We start from the raw sequence: 10,993 nt of genomic DNA on the forward strand, positions 1-10,993 counted from the left end.
TCGGATACTCTCGTTATTTGTCCATCATTTAAGAAATTTAGATTATTGTCATTTAGGAATGTAAGCAAGTCATCGGCCTCGCCGTCATACCGGAAGTCTCCTGCGGGGTTCCAGCAGATATGTTTTAAGTTAAAGTCTCCTACAATTAGGGTGTTTCGTCCTAAGTTTTTGAATATGTGTTGATATGTATTTATGTTATTATATTTAGTTTTAGGAACATATACATTATATATTGTGATGGGGTCTTTTTTACCGTATATCTGCACAGAGCAGACTTCTATGTCTGATTTGTGAGTTATCATGTTCTCTGCAAAGGGAAGACCCACTCTTACATAGATGCATACTCCACCTCCTTTACTACTTTTATCAGACTTCCTAATTTTGTTGATAGGTTGTTGGTAACCCCTCAATTTGAAGGTTTTGTCCTTTTCTGTATAATGTGTTTCCTGTAAACAAATAACATCTATTTGTTTTGTTGAATTGTTTAGGTAATTTTGGAGTTCATTAATTTTATGTGAGTTGTCGGTTTTCATTCCCCGAACATTCCATGACAAGACGGCGAGACCATTGTTTGTATCAATGTTTTTAGTATTATTTAATGTCGCCGCCATATTGAAGTCTTTATTTTATCCTAATGATTGTTTTTATCCCTTTACATAAACCTAAACATGTCGGAAGGGGCGGGGCACAGGGCCTCCATTGAAAGCTCTGGGAGGGCCATACCATAAAAAGGGAGGAGGTGCACACATTCCGAAGGAGCCCGCCATGTGAAATTGGGGGCGTCTTCGGAATGGTGGACCGGTCTTTTGCCAATAATTAGGTGGCGACGCCATTTGGGGCCTAAAATTGGGCGGGAAAGGCCTGACTATTGGTGGCCTAGCTTGTGAGGGAACTTGTTTTGTGGACTGTTTAATATAGTGACCACTCTTTCTTGATTTGACAGAGTTCGTCTGTACATAAGTTTTATTTGCGGTTTGCGATGGGGAATGCTTTTTCTTTTCCACATTTATCTGAGTGATCTTAAGTGTTTTTAAATTGGACTCTGCCACAAGTTTTTCAGTGAGAATATTTTCAATTTCAGCTTCTGTTTTACCCACGAGAAGTGAAGCAAGAGACTTGATCTGGTTTTCTGTTACTTTGAGTGTTTTCGGCATGTCAGGTTTTATGCCTTCTATCTTACATTTGTTTTGGTATTCGTTTGTTATTATTGCATTGTGTTTTTCTAGTTTTTCGGTGTACTTGAGGTAAGCTGGGCACCCCTTATATGCTGCACTGTGTTTTCCCTGGCAGTTTGCGCATTTTTTTAAGTTCTTTGTTAGACACTGACTGTGTGTATGATTATCAGCACAGTGAGGGCATTTTGTCTGATTTGTACAAATTCCTTTAAAATGACCAAATTCTTGGCAATTGAGACACCTATTTTCTTTCTTTAAGGTTGGTTTAACTTGATTGCCATTAACATTTAGAGGCAGGTCCTTGCTTGTGAAAGTTACAGCGATTGCTTGTTTATTTTTCGTTAACTGAATGTTGGCAACATTATTCCTTTTTTCCAGCGAGGCCTTAATTTCATTGAACGTTTTGTTGGGAGGGATTTCTATGATACCTTTTACTTTGGGTTGGTCTTGGGATACCTTAAAGTCATATGATTGAAACGAGAAGTTTTTTGCTTTACTGATTAGATCTTGTCTGATTTTAAGGATGATTCCATTTTTACTTTTATTTACCGGTCGACACAAACCGTTTCCTATGAAGGATACAAATTTCTTTGTTATTTCAGCCGCCTTACCTACCGGGAAGGCAGCCCCCACCGTCATGAGGGTGACTGACACCCAAACCAAACAAGCTGCCGGAACTGGCCTGGGAGAGACCTCTGCCGGGGTAGAGGTCTTGGTCTGGACCTGAACCGGGGTAGAGGTCTCTTTTGGTGAACCTAAAGGAGAGGTCTCCTCTGTCCCGTCGGATGAGTCACCAGACTCCTCAAGTGCGATGTGCAGCTTTCGGAATGGTGACTCCGCGGACGAGTCAGGGGACACGTCATCATGACCCCTTTTCTTGTTGTTGGACGTCACAAATAACCCGGCCCAAGACTTGGAGGTATCTCCATTCCCCTCCGTGGAGTTCGCTGTCTCCTCTGCACAGATGTGCTTAAAAGCAGGCGAACCCACAGAGGAATCAAAAGACACCTCCTCATGGACTCTCTTTCTGTTTGGTGTTTCAAAGACAGTGGCCATTCTGTGATAAGATTAAATTGTGTTGGTAGATGAGCAAATTTATGTTAAAAGAATAATTGATAATAATTAAATTTTCTATGGGAGGGAACGTAATAATGAAATTTTAATCAGTGGTAAATTGTTAATGTCTATTGGGTTTAAGGTTTTGACAAATTCACACTTAACAATTGTTGGTACCACTAATTGGCCCTTCTCGTTTTGATCAGCTAGCCCCAATTGGTCTGACAGGCAAACTGTCAATGCCAATTAAGAACCTGCTGATTGCTTATTAAGAATTTCCTGTCAGCCTTTTGTTAGTTGCTTTGCAGGTGTCACCGAGTTTGTTTAATGCCAATTAGTGGTTTAGTGTACCAATTTATCAGAGTCAATTAGTGCTTTTGTAAGTTTGTTTTCTTTTTCCTTTCTCCTAAAATTGTTAAAACTGAAGAGTTAAAGTAGAATTTAATAAATAAGGAAATAATAGTTTTTCCGACGATTAATAGTGTAAATGTATAGTATAATACGTATATATTTGTTAACTATTACAATAATACTTGGGACACCACTTTGTATTATTTATTTATTATAAACTGTACCAAACCTATTGATACATTTTACTTAAGACTTAATTCTTTTGGCATACAACTATTTGACAAATTGTTCAGCTTTTAATTGTTATATCTAAAATAAATAATCTTAATTCAGATAACAATTTGTTATTTTTGGTTGTTAGTGAAAGTAGTGTCACTTTTATTGACTTAGCTATTTCTGGAGACCAGGAACACTGCAACTAGTGACGATCCACTCACATTTAACACAACCACAAAACACACAGATATGAGAAAAAAACAGAGCGTAAACATCAATTATCTAACAAAGTCTAAGGCTGAATGATTCCAAGAATAATATATATCTAGAGTTATATCTAATCACTTAAATTTGAATAGCTCCCGGGAACTTTGTTATCTTATACGGATTACGGAGTATTAGATTCTATATATTTATTTACTAATTCACATAACTTTACCAATAATAGACAATATTATTAATCCTTTAATCCAAACTAAGGTACGTTTAAGCTAAATGAAATATGTCCGGTTAAATTCAAACACACAAACACACTTAATTGAGATTAAGTCAGACAATGATAAGCGAGCAATTATCTTACCTTTTAAACTTCACCTTTTATGATTCATGTAACTAAATTTAAGTTGAGGTTGCTTTTTACTCCAATTCAATGTTGATTTATTTCATCAGTGTTTTACTTTTCACTTTCCCTAACAAGCAGGCGGCCAGCTGTCATGTCTATTACACTCGGAAGAGGATTGATTTAAACATATTGTATTGCCTTTATTCTTTCAATATGATCGGTAATTAAAACAATGATATTGAGTTTTAAAAACGCAAACGGGTTGGCCACAAGTTCTAACAACATTAGTAACGTCTTTCCCATGAGCACATAAACTTGATAAGTATTTGGTGACAAATATAAATAAGAAAAAGGTAAGGAAATGGATAAGTGAAAGAAATGTCGGAAAAATGTCGGAAGAGGAGTTGTTATTATTCAGAGATAGATAGATATATACACGGACCTATAAACCATAGCTCCGTAATATATATGCCTTAATAGAGGAAAATGCACTTTTCGCAGAAAGTACGAACTTCTTCGGAAAGTACCCACAGAATGCAAATTATGATTAAAATTAATCTATTATAAATACTGTCGAACCCCATTGGCTCGAACTCCCAGGGACCGGCGAAATTACCTCGAGCCTAGTGAAATTCGAGCCATGCGGGAAGGCTTACCATCATTTCAAAGAAATCGGTCCGTTACATTAAGTTCGAGCCAACGAGGAATTCGAGCCAAGCGATTTCGAGCCAACGGGGTTCAACTGTATATTATAATGCTTAAAACACATAATATGTTTAATTTTCGTTCATTTTGGATAATATTTAGAAAATGTATATGAGATTCACATATTTTGAATTATTTGAAAGTACTGATTTCTACGGAAAGCACATGCAAAATACACATTTTTAATTTGAAAAGGGTTTTAAACTACTCATTAATGACTCCGAAGGTGAAATGGATCATCTTATTGTGGGGTTTTCAAAGGTGTGCATGTACTTAAAAAGAAGTCAAACCATCGGCAAGAACTAAGCCAACTGTTTGTGTTACATACAACGACGTTGTCCGCAGGTCTCCACCATGGTCAGCGAATCATGGAACTACCGCACATTCAAGACGAGAGGTGAGAGCGAAACGGTTTACAATGGCATTAAATAAAGAAGGAGATATAACCATTTTCGCTTACCCCCTCGAAGTACAACGCTCGAGGTAACCGCTATTACCCCAATGGTAAGTTTGCATTCAGTCGGGAGGGAGGTTCTGTGACCCCACCGGTCGACACACCTACCTTGCAAAGGACGCCGTAAGAAGCGATGATATGCCATATTAATATTGGTATATCAAGGAGTGTTAGGTAAAGCCTTTCAAAGTTTCTGGAAAGCCTTGACACAGCTTTTGAAAAAGACGAACTGAATGAAAATGTCACTTCTTTCTTTGACTGCCAATTAAACTCATCTATGGAAGTAGAAGATGTTCAGACAGGGCCATTAAACTCATCTTTGGAAATGGAAGATGTTGAGACACGGCCATTGAACTCATCTTTGGAAATGGAAGATGTTGATACAGGGCCATTGAACTCATCTTTGGAAATAGAATATGTTCATACAGGGCCATTGAACTAATCTTTGGAAATAGAATATGTTGATACAGGGCCATTGAACTCATCTTTGGAAATGGAAGATGTTGATACAGGGCCATTGAACTCATCTTTGGAAATAGAATATGTTCATACAGGACCATTGAACTCATCTTTGGAAATGGAAGATGTTGATACAGGGCCATTGAACTCATCTTTGGAAATGGAAGATGTTGATACAGGGCCATTGAAGTCATCTTTGGAAATGGAAGATGTTGATACAGGGCCATTGAACTAATCTTTGGAAATGGAAGATGTTGATACAGGGCCATTGAACTCATCTTTGGAAATGGAAGATGTTGATACAGGGCCATTGAACTCATCTTTGGAAATGGAAGATGTTGATACAGGACCATTGAACTCATCTTTGGAAATGGAAGATGTTGATACAGGGCCATTGAACTCATCTTTGGAAATGGAAGATGTTGATACAGGGCCATTGAACTCATCTTTGGAAATGGAAGATGTTGATACAGGACCATTGAACTCATCTTTGGAAATGGAAGATGTTGATACAGGGCCATTGAACTCATCTTTGGAAATGGAAGATGTTGATACAGGGCCATTGAACTCATCTTTGGAAATGGAAGATGTTGATACAGGGCCATTGAACTCATCTTTGGAAATGGAAGATGTTGATACAGGGCCATTGAACTCATCTTTGGAAATGGAAGATGTTGATACAGGGCCATTGAACTCATCTTTGGAAATAGAATATGTTCATACAGGACCATTGAACTCATCTTTGGAAATGGAAGATGTTGATACAGGGCCATTGAACTCATCTTTGGAAATGGAAGGTGTTGATACAGTGCCATTGAACTCATCTTTGGAAATAGAATATGTTCATACAGGGCCATTGAACTAATCTTTGGAAATGGAAGGTGTTGATACAGGGCCATTGAACTCATCTTTGGAAATGGAAGATGTTGATACAGGGCCATTGAACTCATCTTTGGAAATGGAAGATGTTGATACAGGGCCATTGAACTCATCTTTGGAAATAGAATATGTTCATACAGGGCCATTGAACTAATCTTTGGAAATGGAAGGTGTTGATACAGGGCCATTGAACTCATCTTTGGAAATAGAAGATGTTGATGCAGGGCCATTGAACTCATCTTTTGAAATGAAAGATGAGGCTGAGTCAGGGCCATTGAACTCATCTTTGGTTTTGGTATTTTGGCATTGATTTTAAGACAGCATTGGGAAATTCATCCATTGGTGTTCGAACCAAATACTTGAGCTGTTAAGTTGTGGGCCATAGTGCACATACAAGATGTAACCCTATTCAGAGCTACTCTGGTTCTTTAACGCGCACAGGTGTATTGCACTGTCACGAGTGTTCCCAGTTTTACGTGCCTCCCGGAAGACAGGATGTTTTTTGTTTGTTGAGAGTTAATAAAGGTGTGTATTTCGTGATCAAGTGGTTGCATTGTGGCATGGCCACGCCGTGTCACTTGAGAGACTGCGATAACTAAATAACAGCCGAGTTTAATTAACAGAGAGAGTTTCCACGAGATCCGGGTGTGATGCCCTAGCTCTTTTCGAAAAGACCCACTCCTTGGTTCTTACGCGTATACGGTGTAAAGAAACGAAACACTGGATATAACTTTTCTGTGTTTAAACCAGTACCGGCTAGCTCCCCAAATATGCCAGTTAAGATGCCAAGCTTCAGGCAAGGGAGCTGTTGTAACAACATGACACATAGGGCTTTTCTGTCAGTCGTCATTTGCATCGTCAGCATTGTCGGTGCCACTCTTACGTTTCCGATCAGTAACCTTTCAGTGACTTAGTGTTGAATCTTCAAACACGTTATGCACAGTGGTCATTGGTCACGGACAATAAATGAGCCCTATTGATTTGGGGGTTTATATTTCAAAGGTCAATGTCATTGTGACCTTTACCAGAACGGGCGGCTCATCCGATTCGTGGATTGTTATTGTAAGGTATTTCGGTATGGTTGGGTTTGGTCTGAACCCGTGACCTTCTTAATCTGAAAAAGACGTTGTACACCAGAGCTATTGGAGATGTCAAATCGACAGATGTTTTTGTTAGCATATAAGAAGGCGTCCCCGTGCATTATAGTATGACCCCGCAGTGACGCTGACAAATAAACAAGATGCTGTATGTTTACTGAGAGTAAGATTATTTTGTTATTGGTCCAAGTATTTTATTAGTTGACTTTTAAACACAGTCCCCTTTCAAATTGTAGAAACACACCATTTAAAATACTAAATATAAGAAATCGACAGAGCATATAATTGGTCAAAATTGTTAATTTTTATTACCGCTTTACGCGTTTCGTATTTATCGTAGACAAAATTCTTTTTAGTTGTCTGTAGCCTTTTACTAAACCAGTCTGGGTTTACTTCCGGGGTTTGACACAGGTGAGCAATCAGGTAAATAAATAAGAATTTAATATAATTTAATATTTATTTAATGAAAGTAGCTATAATTTAACATTTTACAATAAACATATTTACTGTTTAAAGCAACTTGTATAATAGCGAGAATCGTCTTTGAATGTCCTTCAGTATTTGGATCATAATCATATGAATTGTTTTGAAAATGACTCAGACGGTAAAGTCAATGAGTGAATTGGGTTCATTCCAAAACACATTTTTGACACCTACACATGAATGATATTTCCAGAAGCAATGTCAGTATTTTTCATATTTACATCATGTCTCATTGTTCCAAAAGTCTCGCAGACCTTATTTTGGGACAATGACCCATACCATTGGAGTTTGAATTTTCTTGTTTTAGGATTTAGTAGGTAGAAATTAGGGGAAATTATGCACCAGTCAATTGTAACCACGGCCCCCAAGGTCCAGAGAATAGCGGGGACTTTGACTTTGGTCCAGCCAACTCCGGGTAAAATCCTCGCCCTGCTGGGACGAACTGTTGGTAAAATCCCCGCTAAATTCCCCCCGCACCCAAGGGACTTTGGTAAGGCGCATTCCCCACAATTTTTGGCGCGAGGACAAAACCACCGCATTCACCTGGCACTGCGGGGCAACCTGGAATGGAAAAAAAACGGCCCATTTCCCAGGTTATCCCCGGTATATCCCTGGACCTGGGGGGCCGTGGTTACAATTGAATGGTGCATTATGCAGGACTTACAAGTTACAGCCAACAAATTGATATGATTATCAATATCAATTAATTCATCAAATGTTGGCCAAATTGGAGCAATTATCTCATATAGTCTACACAAATTTTTACTTTTGAATTTAAAAAGGCAACATAATTTTTTTACGAATGGAAGCAATGCCTATTTACGGCTATAAAAACAGCTGTAGAAAAGTTCTGACAGTTTGTTTCTTATTTTGATTTTTTCGGAATTGTTTGAGATGATTGTAAATCTGTTTACTTCTTTTTTGATTCAGTTACCAGTAATAATGCAGCCGTCAAAATTGGCGCTAGTCAGTCATTTACGTCATCAGACTGGTTTTCATAACAAATTAGTACTCTATAAAATCAGACTGATTTTTGTAACAAACTAGTACTTAATAAAATGAGACTGGTTTTCGTAACTTATTGGTACTTGATAAAATCAGACTGTTTTTTTTTGTAGCAAACTAGTACTTGATAAAATCAGACTGTTTTTTGTAACAAACTAGTACTTGATAAAATCAGACTGGTTTTCGTAACTTACTGGTACTTGATAAAATCAGACTGTTTTTTTGTAACAAACTGTAGTACTTGATAAAATCAGACTGGTGATCGTAACAAACTAGTACTTGATAAAATCAGACTGGTTTTCGTAACAAAATGGTACTTGATAAAATCAGACTGTTTTTTTGTAACAAACTAGTACTTGATAAAATCAGACTGGTTTTCGTAACTAACTGGTTCTTGATAAAATCAGACTGGTTTTCGTAACTAACTGGTACTTGATAAAATCAGACAGGTTTTCATAACAACTAGGACTTGATAAAATCAGACTGGTGTTCATAACAAACTATTACTTGATAAAGCAAACCCCACCAAACCTCAGAACATTTTGTCATCATTGTGCCAAATATATACCATTTACGGTATTGACCATAATACTTGGAACACATGTTGCCAGAGTACATTATTGACTTTTTATTATTGATGTTTTGTTGGACAGAAAAAAAGCAACAAATTCTATTGTTTCGTATTTTTTCTCTCAAAAGATTGAAGGTACTATGTTTTTTGACAGATTTCTTACAAGCACAATAGATATGCATGTAAGGGTCATTGCCAGTAATTTTAAGGCAATATCTTTGAAAAATAATTTCCATTTGTGCAAGTAAAAACTGCTTAGTCAGACTGGTCCAATTTTCTTGTAAATTTTGGGGTTGAATTGCTTAGCTGTGCATTATCGAGCACTAAGAAACAAAGTTGATTCAGCAGTTCATTGATAAAGAGCTAGGTTTACACATCTAATAATCCTGAAGTAGGTGGTTGCCTAGGTAAGGAACACTCTTTGTCTCTTACACAGTATTAAACACGTGGCACTATTCCGCCTATTTACTTGTCCCTGATCATATTTTTGATATCTAATATTTGAATGCAAATTATATATATTTGCTTTTCGTGTTTAATTTAAAGTGATCTTTTTAATGGTATATAAATATACATATCTGCAGCTAATTGTATAGAAGCAGTGAATTCTTTGGTTTGTGCATACTAGCCTGAAAATAACTTGCAGACAACTTTAATATACATGGGCTGCTCATGTTTTAAGGATGGTTTTTGAACTCTCGAAAGTACAAAATGAACATCGAATATAATGCCAATAAAAAAACAAGAGCTTTTTGCATATTAATTTTATACTGAACTTAAATTTTCAAACTTAAGTGTGGTTAAACAGTTGACACTTGAAAAATCACAGATCGGAACAATTTGAACACACAAAGTGTTGGTTTACTGCTCTCGAAAGTGTAGTGAGAGATAAAAACAAAATTAAACGCTTCAAAATATCAAAACCTGAGTCATTAAGTTAATCATGGTATCACTTTGCTTATAAACACTGCCTGCCATTGTGTATTTTAATACTACTGACACCCCTTTGGTTAGGCCTTCAATAAAAACTCCTTTGTTTTTAGATATACTTATTACATAACCGAAATGACTTGGAAAGGATGTCCATAAAATATTGTTTGTTGTTTACAGTAGCTTGACCAACTATCCAAAATGCCCTTCAAATTTTTTTTGTTTTACTTGTAGATTAGGCAAAACAATATTGTGATATGGATCTTGTTAACAAAAGTGATAACTCAGTCATGAAGAACAAAACTACGGAAAAAAATCTTGTTCTAGTCTTTTTTTTTCAAAAATGGCCATTACTTTTTTTCAAAATAATTTATAAAGAGAACATGTAGAAATTAATTCTGAATACAAGAGAAATGGCCATTTAATAAAGATCACATTCACACATTTGCCTAGGAAATAGGCTTTAAAATGAATTGAGCTCGTCAATTTTTTTCAGAGAAAGAGGTTTACGTACTGTCATAGCCAATTTATTGACTAGCCCCCCCCCCCCAAAAGGGTTTGTTTAGGGTAACATCTCCAAAATTATTAGGCAGGGTAGGCAACAAGATTATTTTTTTCCAAATGTACTTTGTCAAAATCATTTTCTAGTAAAATTTTATGTCACGAATATATTGCTGCTGTTATGGAGCTTTATTCTCGGTAAAAAATGAATGACTTTTTTTGTCTAAATATTGTATTATTAGGTAGGATCGGGTTACCCAAAACAATTATTTTTGTTAGGCCCTAAATAAACAGAAGAGCATGGGTGTCCTCGGTGCAGCACTCTTGCTTTCCATAATTTAAATTTTGTGAAAAAATAAATAAACTGATGTCAATTAAGCAACATTACATTGAGTTCCTCCTGTTTTTTAAACATTGATTGCAATGGGTTTTTACTTGTTCTTTATACTTAAAGATGATAAATTTAAGAATGAACAGGAAACCAATATATATTTTTTATTTTCTTGGCCTGATAGTGAATTATGATGTTTATGGTCTCCTGAAGTAAGT

General features: G+C 36.6%; 1 protein-coding gene across 1 annotated transcript; it reads right to left on the reverse strand.

Moving 5' to 3' along the window:
- Positions 1 to 662: 662 nt before the first annotated feature.
- Positions 663 to 2,231, reverse strand: LOC128221489 (uncharacterized). The gene has a single exon (XM_052930096.1). It carries the CDS (start codon positions 2,229 to 2,231, stop codon positions 663 to 665), a length of 1,569 nt encoding a protein of 522 aa, XP_052786056.1.
- Positions 2,232 to 10,993: the final 8,762 nt, after the last annotated feature.

Source organism: Mya arenaria, chromosome 16 (genome assembly GCF_026914265.1).
Source record: "Mya arenaria isolate MELC-2E11 chromosome 16, ASM2691426v1".
Lineage (NCBI taxonomy): Eukaryota > Metazoa > Mollusca > Bivalvia > Myida > Myidae > Mya > Mya arenaria.